We start from the raw sequence: 24,757 nt of genomic DNA on the forward strand, positions 1-24,757 counted from the left end.
CTCATCTTGGCCATGAGAAAAACAGGATTGTCCACTCCAGTCTGGTACTTTTGAAACAATTGCAAACAATATCATGCTTTAAGGCTTTAGGTAGTGATCAGCAGGTGTAGGAGGGAACACTCTCCTTAACAGACTTCTGGCTAAACAGGTTTTCTCTTTCCTCTGTGTTGCATTACAGACTGGCCACAGATGGATCTGAAGAAAGGGAAAGAATTTTCCTGAGGTCAGATTCTCTTCCTTAACTGCCCAGGCAAGTGGATGTTTAGATTCAGATTCATCACCAAATCTGATGCCAGAATCCTCCCCTTCTGTCTTCACTTGCAGTGCATAACATAACTTGGTTATACAGGTAAGCAAGTACCTGGATCTTGCCATCACATCCCACTCACCAAAAAGGTTAAGAGTACCAGAGATACCATCCTGTCTTTCTTCCATGGCCACAACAGTTTGTACTGCACAAGACTAAATGTTTCAGTACCACACTGAAGTCTTTAGATCTAATCTAGCAGAGCATCCAAGTGAAAGGAAAAGCAACCACAGCATATACTCAAGGCCCTTTCTTTTCCCTTTAAATCCTAATTAGTTTAATTTCACTAAATTTTTGCCATACAGAAGTTAGACATGTCTCCTTACTTTGTCTTCTGAGTTCCTCTGTGTTAATTCTCCAAATCCCTTTGCTGAATTTGTCTCACACAAGGAAAGCCAACTAACTTGGACAAGAAACTTACAGTTATACAGCTCAAAGCAGAGATCTTGGAAAATTATTAAGCCATAGGAAGAAAAAAAAGGTCCCAAGTATTTTATGTTGATACTTACCACTCCACCATTTTCAGATCAAAGAAAACAGTGACAGCAAAGCTCTTGTGAGGATATCTAATCCATGACACTGACATGAGCCCCTCCACCAGCAAGGCACTGGCACAGCTGTGTCTGCCTTCCCTCTGCAGCATCAAGTGGGTTTTGTTACTGGTATGAATGACAGACTCAAATCTGCCTGTACCTTGAGTCTGGTTTGTCCAGTTAAATGAAAATAAAAATGTGTTTTGCACTACAATCAGATGACACAAGGCTGGGTTGCTTTTCTTTTTAAAAAACCAACTCAACAGCATCCTCCAAATATGTGAGAGACAGAAGCCACAGTCAGACTATTATTTTGCACTTTGATCAATGCAACTTTGCAAATTCCTTATGCCAACAATTCTCTTTTAAACTGGTATTGGGTGAGATTATTAGAACAAAACCAGAAAATAATGATCACAGTTTATGCTCCTAGTTTTTGCAAATGACAGACTAAGGTTTAGCCTGTGTAATAAACTATAATCAATAACCTTGCCACTTCTGCAATAATGCAAAAGCATTATATAGATTTTATCCACATTGCTTAGTCTAAAAATAAATATGTACAAATTAAATAGGATACATCATATATATATACACATGATTCATTTATGAAAAGCAATTATTTGTGCTGAGAATAGCTAAAGTCCAGTTTGGAGCTAACCAAATAATTAAGAAGAAAGACAAAACAACATAAGCTTAATTATTATTATTATTATAACATGTTAAAAATACAGTCACATCAAAATAGGGTACACAGTTATAAAACTGTTGCAGATGAAATAAGAAAATAGTGTGTATATATTTTATATATAAAAATCTACAGTATTTACTAATGCTGATACATATTTTGGAGCCTCAAGTTGTTTGCACAAATAAATTGTACAGCTTTGTTATGAATTACAGAACCATCATTAAACACTGAGATTATTACACTTAGCCACAATATTATATACATACATTTCTAAGCTGCTGTAAGCAATCAGAACTAAAGTAAGCCCAAGTCATATTTATCTTCACAATTTTAGTTTAGGATTTCAGTGTAGTGCTTGGCTACAGTTACTTCGCTGCACTTTGCAATTTTTAAAATATAAAATTGCCCAGTTATTAAAAATTACATCAGACATTATATACACAAAAAAAATGTTTTGAAACATACTAAGTAAATGTTACTTCCATTTGTAAAAACTGTTTTACTTCTGTACCTTAAACTTACAGAGCCAACCTGCAGCAATAATAGGCACTAAAGCTCATTCTTTAAAGGAAAAAAAAAATAACATCCATTTCTATGTCTTCAGTTAGCAAACCTTACAAAACAAAAGGGAACAGGACAAGCTTCCAAACTGGTGTTGATACCAATGTTTAGTACTTCAGTATTAGAGAAATCTCTCTGTTCAGCACTCCAAGGATCTCTCCTGGTGAGACCCTCCTCTGCCTCAGCTCCGAGAGGTCAGCGTGTCCTGCAGCTCGCAGGACTCCATCCTCCATGTGCCACTTCACCTGCTTTTAATTCCACCCCCAATTCACAGTCAAAACAGAAAGGAAAACACAAAGTAGAAAAAGCTGCAAAGACTAAAAGAATTACTTATATCAGCAGGAGTTTAAGGTTCCTTAAAAACAGTCAGAGTCATTTTAGTGTAGAACACCGTGCAGAGTGAGCCCAACAGCACAGCAGCACACGCCCCACCACAGACAGGAACCCACCAGCAATTTGGGGGGAAAAAGGGCAAAACACAACAAAATCCACTCAACAAGGGACACTGCATACTCACACAGCTCAGGGAATGTCAAGCTTGGAGCAAAGCTCAAATTCCTGTGTGCACTTCACAGAGGTGTCAAGGAGCTGTGCAATCCTCTGATACCTGTGAGATTTGGCCCTGCAACCAGTTTGAGTCTGACAGCACAGCATGGCAAAAAGTGAAGGGTGCAGCACCATTTCTGGATCTGGCATTAGTCTCACTGTGCTCCAGTCTTTTGCATATAGAACGACATTCTGAAGGTAGATTTGGGTGAAAACGTACAAATTCTCCAATTTTGATGCACTTAAAAAACCCCTAAACACTGCCCTGAATTTAAGCACCATTTCTTAGCCAGATTAGAGAGACATTTTTGACTATCTGCTTTTTCCTACCTGCTCCTTCCTGCTGAGGAAAATGACAAACAGTAGTCAAAGGAGAGGAAATTAACTCTCACATATGATTAAATTAAAAATCCCAAAGCATCTCTCCTGCCCAGAACAGATACTGGGATGCTGAGGCAGCTGTATAAAAATGACAGAAATTCCCATTCAAAATGAATGGCTTCTCAAATAAATTACAAAGAAAAATTAATATGAAATAAAAGTACTTCACAAGCTTTGCCCAAAGTTAAATGCATTTAAATTTAAACTCTTTAGCTCTTTTCCGTATGAGTTTGTGTACTGTAAGTGCACACTCACACAGGCACACACGCACACATCTGTACAGTGCATTAACAATGTCAGTCAAAACTTTTCAGTGTGTTACAGGTTTTAGGCAGGATTGCAACACGAGTTATTTAAAATGTAAGGAGGGACGACAGCATGAACCACGTGATGTATATGAGCTTATTGCTATGTCTATGTGCATTAGATCACTTCCAGTAGCTTCCATGCAAGTCCAAGAACTCCACCAGCTTTCAACCAAAGTCTGAAACATCTCTGACAAAGTGTCATTATTTCTGAACTCACACGAACCATCCACCTTTCAGAGAACTGAGGAGGACTACTACTAACACAGTACTGTTCAACTGGTTTTGGTTCTTGCCACTTTACTAAGCACAGCCAGATTCTCAGAGAAGCACAGACTCATGCACAGACTCATGCACAGTCAGATGCACAGACAATCCATCAGTCCTGTTCCGATAGTGTTGGGCTTGAGCTGATGGGCTTGCATATTGGTACTGTGGGGAACCATTCTCTTCCAAGGTTGGGGAAGTCCTGTATCTCACTGGACTATCCACAGGAACAACAGGAAGTCTGTGGTCGTGTAAAGGTGTTGGCTGAAAATGCTGGTACTTCTGGAAATGATCCAAGTGGCCTTTGTTAAGGTCGTGGCTCCAGGGCTGCCTGTAGGGCTCGTGTCTGTAGGTGTAGGCATCCGGCCACTTTGTCTCCTCTGGTAAATAATCTGCTGGAGGGATTATGAACTTGACACCTGGGGAGGACCTCGAGTTGCTGGTGTATGCATCAACAGGAGCGACTTCTGTCTGAGCAGGGGCTGCTGGAAGAGCATTTTGGCGACTGGCAGGATAGGAATTCATTTGCAGTTTATTTGGGGAATAATCTGCCATAAAATGAGCGTACGGCCTTCCAGAGGGGCTGGGTCGATTCCCATGGTAATGCAGAGGTGCAGAACTTGTGCTGCCTGTACTGGAAACATGCTTTGGAGAATTCCCATAGTAAGTAGGGGGATTACTATAACCTGGCAGTGGCTGCTTTACATTCAGTCCATGAGATGGACCGTCAGACTGAGAAGTATATTTTGGAGATCTGGGTTGTGAAGTGAAGGTGTAATTATTGGGTATTTTTAATGGAGCTGGTGTTTTTTCCATTTGCTTTCTTGGACTATTAGAAAATGTTACATGCCTAGGACTTTGTGGATGAGCTCTCTCAAGCATCTCTTCAACAACATTCTCGTTCTCAGTTTCATCCTCTGAAACATTGTCATACTGAGATGCATTAGACCCTCGCTTACCTTCATCAGCATCCAAAACCCTCACCTTTTGCTTTACATTCAAAGACTGCATTTCTCCAGGACTGGGTGGTGGGCCCAAACCAGAATGGTTTATTGACCTCCCTTTCACCTCTGCAGTGAGTTTCATTGTCTTTTCCATTATTTTGATATCAGACGGTTTATTCCACTTAGGTACAAATTCCCTTCTTGTGTTGGAAGTAGCATTAGAATTCTGGTTAGCAGCTGCATTATTGTATAGACTTGAGCTGTCTTGCTCTGCTGGCTGAGGCTTTTTTCTGGTATCCACCTCATTCTTAGGCAAACTGTTTTGTGTCTCTACTGGTCGAATCTTTTGCTGTTTTAATGAAGGTTTCTTTTCCACAGAGTTAATTCTTTTTCGGTTGTTTGGTGAACTTTCTGATTCTTCTTCTGTGGATGTTCTTCTCTCTGTCCTTTGTCTTGCTGCTTGTGTACCAGTACTGTTCTGTCCATTAAGCACTGGAGTGGAGTTAAGCACAGAGGGCGGAGGTCCTGTTGGAATCTGCCCCAATGGCTTCTTTGGAAATTCATCTTCTTTACCTAAAACAAGAACAGGAATAACATAAATTTAACAGGAATAACATAAATTTGTACAGAAGACTTCTTTGATCTGTTTGTTATGCAAGCACAAATAGCTAGAAATTAACTGGGCCTCCCTCTGGGTCACCATTCTGCTGAACACCTCAATGGTTCTTCTGTACATTGACATCAAACACAGATTTTCTTTAGCCTCTCATCCCAACTTTCCTGTAGGATCCAACCCATCCTAACCTGCAGGAAGTTATTTCTTCCTACTGCTGATGCAATCTCACCAAGCTTTTGCTCTATCATGACACTGCTGACAAAACCCCATTTTCCTAGATGGCATGTTGGTTACAGCACCTACTCTGTATGGAACCCTCCTCACATTGCTACATTAAGCAAACTACTTTGTCCACTTTAAAAATCCTTCCCAATATCACTCTCCCATTTGATTATTTTCCATTCACTCATCCTCTGATGTTCACCTCTAGCAAGCCACACCACCAGCTCCTCCCACACATGCACAAAGTTCCCAGATGACATCTTTGAACTGTCTCTCACTTCAGGTTTTGGGTGAAGCTCCTCATTAACATCTACACAATTAAAACTCTGTTCCCCCTAAACCCTTTCCTGCCTAGAAATTTCATCCTCAGTATGAAAAACCTCCAGTAAAAGGCTCTGTACACAGAATCTTTTTTTCAGTTCAGCTTTTTATCAATACAGAACAACTGAAGCAGCTGACACCAATCCTGGCTACGTCATGGTTTCAATTGAGTGTTCCGTGGGCGGGTTTTGCAGGACACAAGGACATCATTTACAGAACAAGGACAGGAATGGAAAGTTCTCCCAGACTGGAGCTCAACACATTGCAACAGCCAGTGGTAAACACCAACAATGTGGGGACTCAGAGCAACAACCCACAGTGACATACAGAAACAATGAAGAAGTGTGTCATGGCTCAATGCTGCTCACAGAACAACTCACATCAAATCTTCTTTCTTTGCAATCCTTCTCCTTAGCAGTCAATGCCCTCCATAATCACAGCAAAAGTATTTTATCAAATCTACTTGCATATAACTTATTTAATTGTGTAATCCATTACTTTCCCATTATAAGAAGAAAAGGTCATGCACTTCTCATTAAATGTATTAATCTAGATTTAATTCATTTGATGTTCAGCATTTAAAAAAACACCACAAAAGTTTTAAAGTCAGCATTACCAAACAAGTCCTATTCACTGTGTATCTATTTATAAACAGAAGCTTTGTTGTGAAGAGGAAAAAAGAAATGGCTACCCTTGCTTAAATGCTAAGCAAAATAAATAATATAAAAAGGCTGTTGGTAAAATAATTTTGTCTAATCCCTGCTTCTTCCTAAGGCAAGGACTGTAGAATCTCTTCCCATCAGAGATCAGGGTTAGCACCTCACTTTCTAGCTATTTGTAATTTAAGTTCTTTTTGTTTGTCTCTAAGGGTTCACAGGAGTGAATACACACAACTGTCTCTCCCTGACAAGGGCTGCAGTTACAAGTGAGCTATGTTCATTTACACAGGCATGAGCAGGAGCTCAGTCTTTGATGAGTGGTTCCTGATACAGACACACTGAGGAAAGCCAGCAGCCAAGGTGACTGTTATTTGTTATAACAGTGTAACAAACTACCAGCACGGATCAGTTGCTATATAAACAAAACAAAAGGAAAAGTGAGTTTGAGCCAGCCAGGAGGAGGACAGCAGAGAAGAATACAATGGTGCCAAGAAGATAACTAAATAAATCCGCTTAACAGAAACAGCCTAGATTTGCCAAACAATTAAACCACTGTTTTCCTGATTTTTCTTTGTAAGGGCCAAAGGTCATATGGAAACCTAAAACCTCCCCTTTGCTTCAGAAATAACTTCAGAAACCTCACTTCACATACAGCAAAATGGTGGGGCCAGGCCTCAGCACTAGGCTCCAGTGAGTGGCTCTTGGAATTCCAAGTCTGATGTTTGATCTCTTTCCATATGGGCCCCCACTATTCCCAAATAAAATCTGGAACAGGACTCTCAAACCTGCACCCTCCAGCAAGGGAGTGTTCCTCCACTGGAAGAAGAGATGAGGGGACAAAGGAAGGACTTACATGGATGCTGTAAAGAGGTGATTTAACAGCTCTGCAATACACTGACTGCTGCACCAGCCTCTCCAAAGTTTCGTTTAGTCTTTATGAACAGGAGTTCACTTTCTGAGCTTGCTTCTGTTTGGCAATAAGCATTTGTATCATTTAATTCCATCTGCATCTTCAAATACACTATTAGGCAAAGCTGAAGATCTTGTCTCCTAAATAAAAGTGAATTCTGTACATAATAAATATTCCTGCTACTTAAACCATAGATTGCAGTGCTTTCAGTCTTACTAATCTTGAATGTTAAAATAGCATAAAATCTGCATTAAGAAACAATACTTTGGTCCATACAAAATACATACCAAAAACCTGCCATACAGAACTAATCTTTATGGGCTGCTAATCCAGGAGATCCAAAGTAGTTAGGGAATAGCACAGGAAAATGGCTCTGCAGCATTGCTAAATTATTTAATTTCTGTCCTTGTATAGAAGACATGTTTTAGAAAAGTGTTTACTTTCTTTAAGTTAAAGTATTCTAGTCACATATAAAAAAAACTGAAGACCAGTAGCTGGTAGCTGCAATGCTTCCTTCATTTGCCCAGGGTCATCAAAAGCATGAACTGATTTATTTTCTCCCAGCTTTTACTCTAAAAAATGTCTACAGAGCAAGAGGAGATCCTTTAAATATACTAGGTTGCACTATAAAGGTGGGGTTTATGTGAGGTTCTGGTTTTTAATTTCACACACTTAAGGTTTCCTAATTACCATTAAGCTCTAATAAAGCCAAGTGAGAATACTGCAGACATTTTTATTGAATTCCATCGAGGCTGCTTTGTGTCACCTTTCCTTCTCATTTCAGGGTAAAGGAACCCTCTACAGCCAGGCATATGTGGGCTGCCTGCTCTAGATGATGTATCCTGTAACATGAATCACAGCTGTAACATGACTATCAGAGAAATCTTGCCATGTCTGCAGTGAAATTGTTAGAATTCAACATTAATTCACATCCTGAGTAACAAGGAAAATGTTGCAAGAGAATGATTCATTTAGAAGAAAACCTCTGCATTTTAACAGCACAATTCTGTATTTATAGGCTGGTAACACCAAAGCTCAGTGCTGTCAGAGAAAACAAAATACAGAACAAAGGAAAAAGGCTCAGTGGGGAAAAGAAGAAATACAGGTTAAACCTCAGCCACAGGACTTCCACAACACTTGGTTTAACTTGACCTTGGATGCCAACAAGGGGCACTGGTTGCTCAGTCACCCACATCTGCCTGTGGAACTGAGCAAGGCCACATTGCTGGAGGTACCAAATCAAGGCTACCAGAACAGAGCTTGCTCTGGTTCAAAGGTGCTCCAGCACTGATCACTCCAGCCATAAAAAGCACTGAGAGGAAAGGAATTGTGTAAAGATCTATGATGTTGCAGCAAAAAGACATCTTGCAAATCAATCACCTTCTAAAGGAAATTTTTTGAAACTGCAAAATGGCTACTTAATTCTAATTGAAGTGTACAGATCATACATAAATACCTATACACACACAGAGTTGCCACTTCCAGTGAAACAAGAATTTAAAAAAACAAACAAACAAATAAAGACTCCTGAAGTTCCAAGAAAGTTCACAAAATAAGTAGAGGATAACCAAATTACCACCATGCACATGACTGCAATGGGACACTCTTCAAATGCACAAAGAGCATGCCAACTGTATTTGGGAATGCTTTAAGCAGTCCACTATCAGCAGTAACAGCAAGAAACCCATGCTGGTGCATGCTAGCAAGAAAAAAAGGTAATAAAAGCAAAAAGCTGAGGATAAGAAACCATCATGCAAAAGCAAACAAAAGAAACCAAGGCACAACAAACATCTCTACCTGAAGAGGTACACAAACAGCTCACCAGACAAGCATGCAAAAGCACCAATTCCTTCAAGCCCCATTTCTTTTATCTAACATTTTTCCACTCCAAATCTGCCTAAAGCCTCACACACAGCTCTCCACCATCTCCTGTAGTACTTCAACTACACTCACTGTTCAAACTCCTCCAATTTGAGCAGGAAGAAATTTTAGTTGGATGTTTAAAGGAAATTCAATTGAATATCTGTTTGTGTTGTTGATCCAAGATCTGAGTTAATTCACTGTCTGGATATATCTGTCTGACTGAGAAATGGAGAAACTGCCAAATTCTGTAAGAAGTACTTTTGGGACAAGTGCTTTTCTGTACAATCTGTGATGTTTACATACAAGAATTGAAAGCATTTTAAAACCAGAAGTTAACACAAAGCTGTCTAGTTCAGCTGTGACTGTTCTGACCTGTACAATAATCAAAATGTCCCTTTGTCCCCTGAAGCAATCTGGGCAATGAGATTTCTCCCATGTTGCCAGTATTCCTGTGAGATATGGATGTCTCTACTTTCATCCTTCTCTCCTTCCTTCAACAGAGTAGATTTCTAGACAGTTTAGTCACTGCCTTTTCCCAAAAACAAGCACTATAATAGCTTGTATTAGAGTTTACAGAGCAGCAACTATAGATGTTCTATTTTTCCTTTGAAAGAAAGGTAGTGATTTAGGTGGCTTCTATGCAATATAGCATAAAATAAGCAAACAACAAGGGAAAAGTGGTGAAAAATGGGTGAGGAAGGAGAGCAATGGAAGTAAAGGGAGACAACTTAAGCAAAACAAGAACAATCAGGTGCTTGTTTGTTGTTGGCAAACATATTCCCTGACATGAAAAGGATGAGCAGATCTGACTGTTCCCCAAAAGATAAGAAAGACAAGCCATCTTAAAGAAAGTTTGCCTCTCTTTACTTCCTCCTGCTCAAACAAGCCTTGGCCACCACCCAGTGGAAGTCGATCTGCACTACAAGACTTTCGAGATAATTGCTTCAGGAGGCACTAACAGCCTCGTGCATCGAGCAGCAGACATGTAATTGGAGTAAAGTGCTTTAAGTGCTCTCTCCGGTGAATAACAGTCTAGTCCTTAATTTCAGCACCAGAATACATGCACTTTGACTGTTCTAACACAATTTTCAAGGATAGTAATGGTCATTAAAAAAAACCCTCTTAAAATGACAACTTGAAATTTTGTGTTTATTTTCGACCAGTGACATCCCATCTTCTTCAGTTTACAAGACCAAGAGAATTTTAAAGAAACTTGAGTGCCTGCACTAGAAGCTCTAGCTGCTGTCTGAAAGTCAACCTCTGCTCCTCCTTCCTTTATAAGCCATCACTGGCAAAGGAGTTGCTAAATGAAATACTGCTGGACAACTTGAAGGGAGAACTAAAAGCACTGTGTGCCTCTCTTGCAGCTGTGTCACTTTTATGGTACTGACAGTAAGGAAAACTTGTTTTATAAACATCTGCATTCAGAAAAACAACAGAAATCTTAACAGGTTTGGTTATTAGCCAGAAGATACAGGTGATCAGCTGCATATCTGTAAGGTGCCCTTGCAAAAAAGAAATTTCTAAAATTAACCACTGCTTCACATGCCTAATTCCACGTTTCTTCCAGAAAATATACTTCCTTGAAAAGTCAGTTTTAAACAGCAATGTGAACAATGACCAACACAACTATCTGGATGATGTGTTTAAGATCATGCAAGTTTTAAACAGTAAAGATTTTTAAATGATGCAAAGCCAAAGTCTGGAATTGCTAAGGATATATACTAACTGTATTAGTATAACTCCACATATTATTTTAGTTCATAGTGTTGTAAAGTAGTTGCATCACACAAGAAACAAGGCAGAAAAAAATAGTTTAGTTTATTAAAGCATGAAGTGCATTGTCTGAAATAGCTACTTGTGTATTCTTGAAGTACAAGAGAAAAATCCAAAATTCCTCTGAAACAAAACACAACCAAAAGAAAGACACTATCAGAAACAGGAAAGGCAAGCTGATTTACATATTTCTATTACTTTGGCTGCCAGAAGGCTCATTAACAGGAGAGAACAGACATTATTTAATAGATTGCTGAGGTAGTATGCATTTCTGCACTATGACTGATCACTGTGTAAAACAGATCATTGAATAAAAGATACTGATAATAAATTTATTAACTTCAAAAATAAGTATCAGATAAACATTTTAAAATTTATGGCAAATGCAAGATTCAAACTTTGCTAGTTTTCCCCAAACACAGAAAAGATAGGGAAAACTAGAAGAACTGCAGTTTAAAGGTGGTGTTAATCACAAGGATACAGGCAGATTCCAAATTTGCCAATATTGCTTTAAAATTAAGGTACAAGACCTTTGTCTTTGATTTATGGCCTTCAGCTGCTGCAAAGTCTATTAAACTTTCAGTCATAAAAAACCAAACCAAGACCCCCCTGCCCACCCTTTTCAGGACCCTTATATTAAAACACAGGTGAGAAACTGTCTCAAGAAGAGACCTGAGAGGCTTCACACCCTGAAAATGGGCCTGTCTTGTTTACAAAACACTGGATTAATAAACTACTTTCAGCAACATATTTTTAATATGAAACTTTCACTGGTAAGCACTTCTGTTTATTAAAGTCAGACACTATAAAAATCTATCCATATATAAATATTGTTTATTGAGCATTGCATTATTCATGTAGTCCTGCAGGAAAAAAATTACAGCAAAGCTAGAAATTCTATCCATATCTCGTGAGCATTTATAGAATTTAGCTGCTGTTTTAAATAACAGACAAGGGAAGAATTTGCATTGAGGAATTTTGGAAATCAATGGTGTATACCAAGAAAATTTTTCACATTATGGTCTTAATATCACCCTTGAATTAAGGAAGAGATGGTTGAATTTACACTGGATCTGACTCCAGGAGAATATGTAAATTCACACAGATTTAGGTGAGAGTGCTCTTCAAGAACCAGCCATGGTGTGGACATCCTTCAGCACATTCCAGGCAATCCAGAAAATACCAACTGCTATTTCTTCTTTTTGAGGTTGTGTCAGAGAAGAACCTTCAAGGACAGTTTGTATGTACAGCTGTCACAGCCTCCCTTCTCCAAGGTCAAAACCCACAGCTCCCCAGTCAGAGGTGTGCTTAGCACACAGCCCCCTGTCTCCAGAGCCATGGGAATAGAGGGATGCTCACCTTGGGCTGTAGGAACAGCATCAGAGTTCCAAACCACCCTCTGCAGGTTGGAGTTGTTATGGGCTACCCTGCACTGGTCAGCACAAAACTAGAAATTAGCACAGAAAGGAAGAAAAATCCTTGGCCTTCTTTATGCATAACAGCCCTGGTAAAAACAGTGCCAATCACTGACACCAAAATTAGCAGGATCCCCTGAACACCCATCTCCTCTGGATGAGCATTTTAAGGGCTTTGTCAGAGAGAAAATATTAAACAATTCCCTTCCTTCTGTGCTCTGAAGGGAACAAGGAGCTCCTTAATTCAGGGAGAGAAGCCATGGAGGAAGTGAGCCAGAGAAAGCTACATCAGACATAAATAGACATCCACTTTAAAGTAACACAAAAGTTATTACCTCTTTTAATATCCTACTGCAGCTTACCCTACTAGGGCAGGAAAATCTATACAGCCTAACAAAGGATGCCAGATGGAAAATTCCACTGAGCTTAATTAGCTGACTGCTATTCCTGGATGACTGATACTGATGCAACTGCAAGATGAAGATTTTTTTTTTTCTTGATCCTAACATGCATTTTTACTTTAGCTCTTAAAGGTGTAATTTTTGCTCAGTGGAAAAAAAAAAGTACAAGACAGGAAGCAGTGCTTTGATTTCAGAGGAGAAAACTAAAATAAACATTATTTTCTCAGGCTGCGGTGAATACTTAAATGAGCAGGCTGGTATTTTTAATGGCTGTATCACCTCTAATAGTTTCCTATGTTTTAGATGAAATTAGAAGAAAAACAGTGAAATTCAAGGTAGTAAAGAGAGTAGAGCCAGACAGACATTTGCATGGAGGTTCCATGGCCAGGTTTTGGCAGCCTGTGGGAGGGACCCCACCCTGGAGAAATGGAAGAGTGCGAGCACTCCTCACCTTGGGAGGAAGAAGCAGCAGAAACAATGTTATGATGAGCTGACCACAGCCCTCATTCCCTGCCCCCTGTGCTGCCGGGAAGGAGGAGGTGGAAAAAAACTGGGAGTGAAGTTGAACCCACAAAGAAGGGAAGAGTGGGGGAAAGTTTTTATTAAGGTTTTATTTCTCACTATCCTACTCTGATTTAATTGATAATGAATTCAGTTAATTTCCTCAAGTCAAGTCTGTTCTCCCCATGATGGCAATTGCTGAGTGATCTCTCTCTCTCTGACTTTATATTGATCCAGAAATCTTGTTTTGTTTTCTCTCCTCTGTCCAGCTGAGGAGGGCACCTGGTATCCTACCACAACACATGAGCAAAGCTGAATGTCTAGAGAATGTTCAAAACCTGAAAAAGAATACTGCTTGAAGACAGTGATCAATAAAACCAAAATCAGGAGAGTGCAGAAAACTTTTAAAAATAAAACCAGAGGCTTAAGAAATTCATACCAAGAACAAATGAGGCAGCCTCACTCAAGTAGTAAGAGCAGACAAATCAGCTAGATTCCCAGGGATTAGGCTGAAGGTATCTTATTTTTAGTTTGTGAAAGGTTAAATAATGTTCCCTTCCACCCCTGGCAAAAACATTCCACACAGAAAGGCTTGCCCAGGTTAATCTGAAATCAAAAAGGAAAAAGCTCAATTCCAGCACCAAAATACACTTCATTTTGGCTTTGCTCTTCCTATTTTAAAATTAAAGCTTCTCATTCATGTTCAAGGGAAAAAAAGAACAACACACAAAAGACATTTTGTCACTGATTTTAGCTACCAAAATTAAGAACCAATGTGGCCCAAAACACTTAGCATGCTCTCAGCTCACTGTATCAGAGGTTACACCTAAGTGCGCATGGTGTGAAATCAAACCACTGCATCCCACTGCCAAAGTGTCTCAGGAAGAAGATACAGTCACCATTCCTTGCTGTTGGTATCCACAAGAAGACTCAGTGAGTCTCACATTTTACTGTCACAATGTGGGTGACTCTTATGTCACCTAAATCCTCCTTGAATTTTCTATGAAAATCCAGAGTATTCTCAAACAAACTTTCACTTGAAGACATTTTATGTTCTACCAAAACAAAGGCCTTAAAACAAACAAGTTAGGAACAGACTTTCTGCCTTCTGCATCAAGAATTTCCAGTAAATTCTGTATTTTCCACAGAAAATCTCAATATGACTTACATACATGGAAGATACACTACCTCCATCAAGCAGCAAGCTACAAAAATCTTTCCCAACTGTTCCCCCATCAGTTTCAAGTGGAACTTTTCACTGATGAAATTTACTTTACCACATCCATAAAAAAAATCTATGTGTCTACAGACAAGTGAAGCTGTTGGGATAACCCCTCACTGTTCAAACTTAACCATGGAGAAGTCTGTACTTAGGACTGAACAGGACTCCTATGATCCACCTCCTTGTAACATGGTGGTGTGGCACTGATGCTGAAGGACACAGCTGCTCAGATTTGTCACCCACTGCACAAGACACCTGAGACAGCACCTGGCTGAAGTGTAGGGAGAAAGAATTTTCTGAAGAGAAAGTCAAAACTGAAACTCATCTTGGGGAAAAAGGATGGAAAGATGGTAGAATAGGAACGCTGTGGTGAGAAAGGGAAAGCAACAGATGAAAAGGGCAGAAAGTAGACTTAGACCTGTTGTGGGTGAAAGAAATTCTGGTGGACAGATTGTACAGGACTTAAGGAACAAGGAAAAACAAAGGAAAAGGGAGCAAGAGAAATGGGAACTTGGAGAGGAAGCAAAATAAGAAACAAATACACAGAAAGTGTTTGTACTCCATAGGAACAGATCTGAAGAACCAGGTAAAAAAGATATTACCTGTGATGAGGAGTTCTGACACAGCCCAATACTACATGCAATAAATAATGTCAACAGAAACAGAAAAATTAAGTTCATTAATGAAAGAACAAATTAACACAACAATGCTACACAGGCAACCTTTATTCTGACACTTCCTAACTTCTGAAAGCTAACCACAGCAACTTAATAAAGTTACTTCAAGGTAAATTCTGCCATGTTTGGAATTTTTTAAAAAGCATTTTCTCACATACTTTTCTACAATTAGCAAGGATAAAGTAAAAGGACTCTGACTAATCACAAGAAAAATTCTAATTAAAGACTATGGGGATAGGGTTAGAAAAAAGAATAGAATCTTGAAGAGATCCTATACATTTCATAAGTAAGGTCACATGAAACAACCATCTCTTATCTGCAACCAAAAAGCAGAAAGGCTAAAAAGAAACAATGAAAACTATTCCACTAAACACCCAGCAAGTCTATCACTTGCAAAAAATTAAAAATCTGGATTTGACAAACAGAAGGAGCTATTTGACCTGAAGTTTGGTCCACACCTAATCAATCTACAAAACAGTCTGGATTCTCTGGAAATGCAGTGTTTCAGACACTTGGAAACCTTGATATTTGATCCTCTATCAGAAAGGTTTTATAAATTCAAGTTAATAAAATACCAGAACATGGTACTTTTCACAGTGCTTTGCCATTACCTTAAAAGCAGGAAACAAAACACCAAAAGAAGAGGAATATCCATGAAAGGAAAAGTGGTAATTTTACACTGTAAAAATTTTTGGGTAAAAACTCCCCAAATCTATGCAGTGATGAAGAGGAAAATATTTGCACAGTTTTCAACAGCATTAATTAACATTTAAAAAATTACCAATGTGTGAATAACTCTAAATATCTAACTCTGCATATTTGCAAGTTTCTTACCAGCTACTGGTAAATCCAGCTTTGCTCGTTTCAATTCTGATATAGAATTTTGGAGCTGCTCTATTACAAAGTCATCTTCATAGAAGAAATCCTTGGCTAAAGACTCCTGCAGAAATTCTACAAGCTCTTCCATTTGTAATTTCATCAGATGCTCTACATAAGGAGAAAATATGACATTAATACATTAAAACATCTTGATAATGAACACTGAAAAATGTACTTTAGTAATGAGGTGCTTTTGTTTTCAAAGTAGAATGAAAAACACTTGTTTATTAAGCAGATAATAGATTTCTACAACTAGAGATCTAAAAATACATTAAAATTTCACTTGCAAGTCACCATGGAAATCCTTTCTACACATTATTCTTTACTTAGGATGGTGTTTTTCAAAAAGGGGCACCTTCAGAAAACTAACAAGTCACCCTCCTTCAGCCTTCTCATGTCCAACAGCTTCAGGCCTTTACTTGTCAGCCTGCATCCTCAACTTACAACCACTGCTGTGGATCTGTACAACAGACATCATCTCTCTCATTAGGAGCTCTGAAAAGCAGATAAACATTTTAAAAATCCCTGTTTACAGCACCCTCATTCACAACTGAATTAACTCCCAATGAGCTGATGATGGCAGTTCACACTTCAGAACCATTGCTTCAAGCTCTCTGAAAATTCAGGTCATGTTTTGAAAATCATTTTATAATTATCAGATTATTTTTGTTTCCCTTTTTACACAGCAGTGAGGCCATGTGGATTGCAAGGCTGTAACTGCATACCCATGTCTCTTTTTTCATCATTTGTACATTATCAAAAGTTTCAGATGCATAATTTCAATATGGAAACCATAAAAAAACTGGTTTGGTGCTGTAATAAAAATGCTCTCACTGACTGAATATACCATCCATGTTTTTGAGGGCAGACAAGAAATTGGAAAACAAATCAGAATCTGTCTTCTGCCAGCCTCTCTGCCAGCCCTCTCATCTCCTCTGCTGCCATGAGGTTCTCTCAGTGTTTGATCATGGAGGAAGTTGCTGTGTTCTTGCTAAGCAAGCAAATCCACACTGAGACTTTTTCCTCAGGTCTTCCCATTAAAAGAGTGGTGAATTAAAAAAAAAATCAAGTAGATTTCTATTTGCAAATAAAGAAGAGAAAACAAAATGTTAAGCCTAATGATTTGCCTCTGTGTGTTTAGCTTCTCAAGTGCAAAAATGTAGAAGGTAACCTGTGCCATTTTTCTAAGTTGTTCATGAACAAACTAATGAAAACATCCCAGTGAGACAGTGAGGTAGCATCACCACAGTTCAAGAAGGATAAACTAGCAAGGAAATTAAAACATTGATTCTGTGGGCCCCACACAGACCTCAGCATTTACATAGAGTCAAGTGACTTCACTCAGAAAGCCCAAGTCCCACAGGAAGAGTGTCTCAAAGTTGAGCTACAAATTATCATCCTTAAAAATGCTCAAATCTATTTAGAAGCCACCATCCACCTTCAAAAGCTTTTAGGGTCCCTGGAACTTAGGATGCCAAGTCACTTTGGGGAACGCTTTAGACAGCTCTGTTCAAAATCTCAAATTTTACTTCACCCAAATTCAAGAGAGGAAGGAGAAGTTCATGGGCAGTCTAGAGAATTTCTGGAGTTTAATTACATTCTTGGACAAGCAATGGTATAAAGTGACACAGACTGGTGATTCCTTGTTGCTGAGGTATTTGCTGGTAGATTTTCAGCATTTAGTAGCACAGTCTTGATTCTGTGTGTGTTTTTTGATTAATTTAAATCCTGTGGCTGAAGAAGCCATTTCCACACCATGAAACTACCACACTTTCCCCCATTGTTTAGTCAGTAATACAACTGACTTCAGGTCCAAATAACTTCCTTACTCTAATAAATACTTCTGTTTGACAATCACACTGCACTGGGCCCAGCTGAGATGGAGTTAATTTTCCCCCCAGCTGCCCTGGTGTCTAGAAAAGTCCATCTTGTTTTCTCCTTCTCCCAGTCCTGCTGAAAAGGAGAGGGATAGAGCAGCTTGGTGGGCAAGATCAACCCACAACACACACACAATTATAAAGCAGAGATTTTTAACTTTCTATGCATAAGGAATGAAAAATATCTATCAGAAGCAGCACGTGGGAAACTAAGATTTTTTACACATTAAGGTCCAACTACACAAAATGAGAACAAAACTAGCTGAACCTCTGTTTAGGTTTCAAAGGTTTGACAGATTTCTTTCTTACTTCTGTGCAGTTTCAGAATTGTGTAAGACATAGCAGTGAGAATCCTCTCTCCTTCAAGTATGTAGATATCCCATATCCTGAGGCTTAATGTAAAGGGAGTCTGCAATGACAGAATCAGGCAATGCTGTGAGAACAGTCTGCCCCAAGTCACAATTAAAAACAGCAACAGAAAGAAAAACATACTCACACGATCAAGAAAACACTGAAAAAACCACTTGGTTGTGTAAAAGCTGGTGGGCATATCCTGGGAATCCTGCAAACAACACAGAAGTTGAAAAATACTTTCAAAAACCCAAGTAATGCCTTGCATTCTCCATGAAAAAACATTTTCCCCTTGAGGCTAATGTACTCAATAGTCACCATAAATAATTAATTTTACTATATAAGACACTGTTACTTCAATCCAACAGAGGCAAATTCTGGTTTTTATAGCTTTTCTTCATTAATTTCACCACCTGAAGAACATGCACTTAGAGGTGCTGAAGTATTAATACATCCTAGACTTTTATCATATTCTTGGGACAGAGGTAGCAAAGGATAAAATCGTCTCTCAAGAAAATAAATCAATATTCTGAAACAACCCAAGTTCAGGCATGGGGTCCATTAAGTCTTTCATTTCTCTGTAGCAAGGCTGAAAGGACTTCCTTACAAAAATACATATCCACCAGAAATTATTGGAAAACAACCTAATTCTTTGACCATTGGGCCTCAAACAGGATGTAGGCTGATAAGCAATTTTATTTCTTGATTAAGGGGCCTGAGTTCCCCTAGAGCACAGATAATCCATCAGGTATGACTCCCATTCAAAGATTCCTAAAGCTTCTCTGCAGCTTTGTGGAGCTCTTCAAAGTCCTTTCCACAGTAAGAAGAAAAGCCAAAGTAAAAGCAGGAAAGTTAAGAAATCCTGAATTTTAACTATGGGATAACATCATATTCTATGTTCAGCAGATTCAGCTTTGCCAAAAATTAAGCACCAAATTTGAGAACTGAGTTATACAAACACTGAATAAAACAATGGGCCAAATCCCTTTGGTTTATGTGCAGGCTGTACTTTTGTCTTTCAGGAGTTAACACTGGCTCATTTTAGTGACACTCTCACAGGAAGACATGAGGAAGAAGATGTTGCTGCAAGTGAGCACCTCTTACACTAACTTTTAAGAGCTGGAGATGGATTCTGGCAGCACCAATGTACTGTAAAATGAAATTCTTGATGCTTACTGGAGGGGCATTTTTCTCCCATTAGAAAAGTAATTCACATCTTAGAATAAATATTAAATATTTAGCCAATGTTTAAGAAAAGGGATATTATTTTCTATTTAAAAGCATTAAAAGAGGTAAAATTCTACATGTAGCTTAATGAAAATAGAAGTATTTTAAACGGACCATTAACACCTCTTATAAAGGTTATTTTTAAAATAGAAATTTAAACTGGTTGGTCCTAAGGTCACCTCTGTCCAGAGATGAACCACAAGATAAACACAGAAAGAGCCCCTGATAAAATGTTCTAGCATCAGTTTGCTTACAGAAGCTCACACAAGGCCAAACAGAAGAACCACACGTTGTCCTTAACTCAGAGGTGCAAAGTGAGACAGACACCCAAATTAATCACTCTTATGATCTAATTTTATCACAACTTTGTCAAGATGCACCATAACTTTGTCTATAATGAAAACAACAACACTTCTGCCTTTTAAAACTTCACAGTTTTTCCTGAAGTTTGCTTATTCTCGATCTAGTGGGTTCACCTGAACTGAAACAGGGGAGAAAGCTGTAAATTTGCATGACTTGCATAGTGAAATAAATACTTACCAAATGCTCCTTCAGTTTGGACAAAAATTTCTTCAGAATTTTGTCATGATGTTCCTGAAACCTCATCAGTTTTGGAAAACCAGGAATAAAAAAACCTAAGAAAAGAAGGTGGCCACTTAACAAGTGTTTGTACTATAAAATGATATAAAAAGAGCCATTAAGGCTGCAAGAACATTATCCTTCTATGAGACCATTGCATCTGAATAGACATTCATAACAATATTTTGATGTCTCTATACAGATATGCACATACTCCTGCTGCTCCTTAAATAGCTACAATCAAAATATTCCCTTAGTGACAAATATTAGATCAGAATGACAAATGACAGCAGATCCATCAGTCCTACATTAGTCAAACCAATATAAGATCAAGTGGAAAGCACATTTATAATTATTCTTTCAAAGAAAACCAAAACAAAGAATCACAATCCTCACCCACTAAAATTGAAATTATAGCCCAGAAAATTGATGAAGGAAGGGCAAACAGCATAGGTATCTACTAGAACTGTCTGCATTGAAGAAAAGACCATAAAAAAGATAAGGATATTCTAGCCAGACAAATATCATGATTATATCCTATAAGTAAAGACTGTGAGCTCACACAACTGAAACAAAGGGCATTAAAACCCCATCTAATTGTTTTAGTGATTACACATGGAAAACTCTGAGTCCCCCTTCCAGATGAGGTATCAGCAGAGTTGAAGTTAAAAAAAACTCTAATATATTTTAAGCAGTATGAAAACTGGAAGAACAAGTACAGACCCATAGCAGCCATGCAACTTAAAAAAAAAAAAAAAGAAAAAAAGGTGATCAAAGTCCCAAACCAAAAAGCAAAATCTTTCTAGTTCCAATTGTGCAGTTCAGTGCACAGTCACTAAGACACAAGATTTAAAACCTCAGATTCACACAAGTTTAGTATTTCATAGATACAAATGCAAATTCTACAATACTTAAATGTCAGGTTGCATATCAGGAAATTTCAATAACACAGGCAAGGCATTTGGTTTTTTTCTTACTGTAAACAGTGACTACATCAAAGCTAATTAGCCATCAACAATAACAATAAAGGTTCTTTTTCCATGAAAGGTTGCTCTTTTACATTTACATACACCAACTCATTATCCTGAATTTTTAAAACTATAGAAAGATCAATGGAAAGAGCTTCCAAATAAGAAGATAATTTTCAGGGTCAGATGTCTGTATTTTATCATCTAGAGACTTTACATCTTGCATACAATATGAAATACCAGAGAGGCCAAATTCATCTCTTGATTTCAAGTAGTTTTATACTAGAAATTAGTCTGGCTAATGGGCTGCACCCAAATAGTATTCCAGGTTGCTGTATCACAGGTAAAATTGAAAAAAACCCATGAAAAACCTTGTCTGTGGGGAGGAGCTTTTAACCATCTTAATCCTGCCAACAGGATTTTAACTGAATTTCTTAGCCCACTCCCATGATTTCCATAGGCAGATGCCCATTTCAGAGAACTGTCTGATGGGCAGTGCCTTCAAGGGCAACTATAAAAGTTTTTCCTCATGGATATTGGTAATTTGGAATCGAAATTCCTCAAGTTTTAAAGACAGTGCTTTAAGCTACTTTCCCCAAGGAAGAACATAGAAAGTGCAAACTGAAATATGGCATCAATTAAGTCAGTTTCCTGAGTTTAAAGTTTCCTTTCTCAGTTTAAAGTTTCCTTTCCAGAATCTACAGGGATATTTACAGATGCACAGTGACATTTAAAACAGATAAACCCAAGGAATCACAGGAAATCCAGGTTGGACAGGACTTCTGGAGATTATTTGGTCCTACCTGCTGAAAGCAGAACCTTAGACTAGTTGGCAACATTTAATGAAAGATAAATTGGGAACATATGAGTTATAATTAAAGTTTTATCAACCTCTATAAATGCAAACTTGCCTAACAGGCACTCCAAAACAGTCTCATGTGTATAATAAAGCTGTGACACAATGGTTCATATGCCCTGAGGAGAAGCTCATCAAGCCTTGGGCTACCCAAAGCTCCCTCCTTTCTCTCCCATCACTCAACAGGTGTGTGACAGGAATAAAGGAGGGAAGGAGGGAGGTCTGCAACATCTCAAGCAACTCATCTGCCTGTGTTTATCCTCTAGTTTATCATGCACATGATTTGATAAATAAGGACCTGATTTTGACTTACTTCCCCCAAAGTAAGAATTTTCTGTGAGCTTTGAGGAGCTCAATATTCTACATGGCTGCAGTTGCACAGGTTTGGTTTAGATTACTATGAACTCTATAGTTGGGGTTTTTTTTGTAAGATGCTTTTAGTCTGTGTTATCATTGTGTAAAGCTCCAAGAAAATCTTTTGACATTTGATGAACCTAAAATTTCATTTATGACATTGACATCAGATCACACTTTTTTTCCTTCCCCTGAGAGGATAGTTCTGCAGAACTGTAAACAGCAAAATAACAAACTATGCCTTGGTTTTGGGGGTGGAGAAGATCCAGGAACAATGAAAAGCATGGGAAGGAAGATATCACAGAATGAGAAATTCTTCAGCAGGTAAAAGCAGCTAGAACTTGTTGGAAATTTGCTAAAAAGCCCAAGTTCTGGATGACATTTACTTTTGCAGGCTTCCAAGAAGCACAGCTTTTCTAAATCACCTCAACTGTAACACCACAAATGTTTTGGAATTCCTGGACTTGTTCCATACCAACAGCCATGGAATATGCATAGATCATACTAAATCTGGCATGGAAAGAGAGAACCACCAATAACACAAGAGCAACAATACCATGAGAGCAGGAAATTCTGTGTGAGGTAGAGCTAAAACTGAGAAGCCTGAAGTTCATGCCTAGACACAAGTCCATTTTTTACTGTAGATTCCTGTCCTGCCAAACGATAGCACAGCTGCAATATTACTTTACACATTCTGTATTAGGCTTCCACTACTCTTTTATTACTATATAGATGTCTACATAACCAGTTTTCAATTGGTTACATTCCCTGAGAGAATAAAAGAAGAGGAAACCATCTGATTTTCATTAAGAACTATTTGAAAGATATCACATATAAAAACCATCACTCTCTCTTATGGACGAGAGTTCCAGTAACATCCAACACTTCCCCCAAGTTTAAAGCTCTCATTATGTTTTATTTTTGACCAATCAGAACAGAAGAGTTTCATTTTCAAATAATTTACAGCTTAAATAGGACAGGTTGAAACCTAAATACACTGACAGGAAGCTCCATACCATGCATAGCGTGCTTTGGACCAGAGAGAAGTTTCACCAAGGCCCAGAAGGCATCTTCTTCATTCATGAACATCAGGAGCAAAGCTGTGATCTGGCTCATTCCCTGACAGTATCCAACTTCCTGGAAATCATACAGTGGAAATATTAAAATGCTGGAAACAAAAGCCTCATGGCCATGAGCTTTTAGCTCTTCTTTGAGTTAGTGCAGGAAAGATGATGCCTGTCCTGATGGTAAAGCTTCCCACCAAACACACTTCATATTTAAGTATTCAAAATATTGATAGATAGAAGGAATGATGCACAACCCTCCAACTGAAAAGTAACCTGGAAGTATTGATTGCTCATTAGAACTCACTACTGATGAACAAAATCCTTGGCTAGTACTAATATTTTCAAGTTACTGTATCATCTTTTTGTCCAATGATGCATTTGTCATTTAATTGTAATTTGGGGGATTTTATGGAGGGTGAGAGTATCTGGCTTTGTTCTTGTTTACAGTCAGGACACCATCTGATAAACACAGGAATATTCAACAGTGACCTGTAACTATAAACTTGCTCAACTTTAGCAGCCCAATAGCAAGCAACTGTAATAAACCCAAAGAAAAAAAATTATTCTTCCAAAACTGAACTTGAGTACTTCCACTGCTATTAATTTTGGATTTTATGGCAGGAACCAGCTGTCACTATCATTCATCTGCAAAGATAACCCCATCAATAAAGTATTTGTAAAGACAATTACTTAATTGTAGAGTAAGTTTTTTCAGGTTTACAAGTTCTTAGCACAACTTTATTCTAGAGATAAAAACAAAGCATAAGAACTGCTACACATTAAGAGGAAAAATACAACAGGAAGTGCAAAATAAATACTTAAAAATACAACAAGAAGTGCAAAATAAAAATTTCACTAAAATATTCTCATCATCACAATCACACTTTGATGATTGATTTTAAATATAATTATTCACGCAACTTGAAAATACCAGTTCAGTATTTTATATAAGGTAGAAAAGGTCAGACAGAAAGGTTACATTTCCTAGAACTTCGAAAAAATCCAAACCAACCAGTATTTAATTCAAGTATATGCTTTAATTTCTCTTTCCTCTTCTAAAGTTAACATATTTTATACTGACTTCTGGGCAGTTGCTAATGGATATAAAATGGAAGATGTACAGAAATGCTCAAAATGGGCCCAAGGAATGAGGGACAGTTAAACCACAGTTAAATGTGGACATGAAGGCATTTCTTTTTCTATTTTTAGCATACAGCCAAAAGACATTACCAAACATATAAGCTTCTAACCCTTATGATACAGTCTGGGAGCCCCACTCTAATAAATCCCATTCAGGACTGCAGCCAAGACCAAGCACTTATGTAAAGATGCAACCTTTTAAACTAATTCCAATTTTTTTTAACCTTTCAGGTTATGAAATACACCTCTGGGCTTCTTTCTGCAGTATTTTCCTCTCCATCATTCAAATGAAAGGGAGGCAGATAATATAATGGGAGGAAATATCAGTCACATAACACTGC

At 38.2% G+C, this 24,757-nt stretch overlaps 1 protein-coding gene across 2 annotated transcripts in view; it reads right to left on the reverse strand.

Annotated features, from left to right (window-relative positions):
• Nucleotides 1-1,531: 1,531 nt before the first annotated feature.
• The window catches only part of USP6NL (USP6 N-terminal like), a 112,960-nt gene continuing 89,734 nt past the window's right edge, over nucleotides 1,532-24,757 (reverse strand). For both annotated transcript variants that reach the window (XM_009086901.4, XM_018910378.3), the window contains 6 exons: nucleotides 23,226-23,346; nucleotides 19,993-20,087; nucleotides 18,371-18,436; nucleotides 18,184-18,283; nucleotides 15,953-16,105; nucleotides 1,532-5,108 (listed from right to left, as the gene is read on the reverse strand). In XM_009086901.4, the coding sequence (XP_009085149.1) occupies nucleotides 3,646-5,108; nucleotides 15,953-16,105; nucleotides 18,184-18,283; nucleotides 18,371-18,436; nucleotides 19,993-20,087; nucleotides 23,226-23,346 (1,998 nt within the window). In that variant the 3' untranslated portion in view covers nucleotides 1,532-3,645. The remainder of the gene's footprint in view (nucleotides 5,109-15,952; nucleotides 16,106-18,183; nucleotides 18,284-18,370; nucleotides 18,437-19,992; nucleotides 20,088-23,225; nucleotides 23,347-24,757) is intronic.

Source organism: Serinus canaria, chromosome 1A, assembly GCF_022539315.1.
Source record: "Serinus canaria isolate serCan28SL12 chromosome 1A, serCan2020, whole genome shotgun sequence".
NCBI lineage: Eukaryota > Metazoa > Chordata > Aves > Passeriformes > Fringillidae > Serinus > Serinus canaria.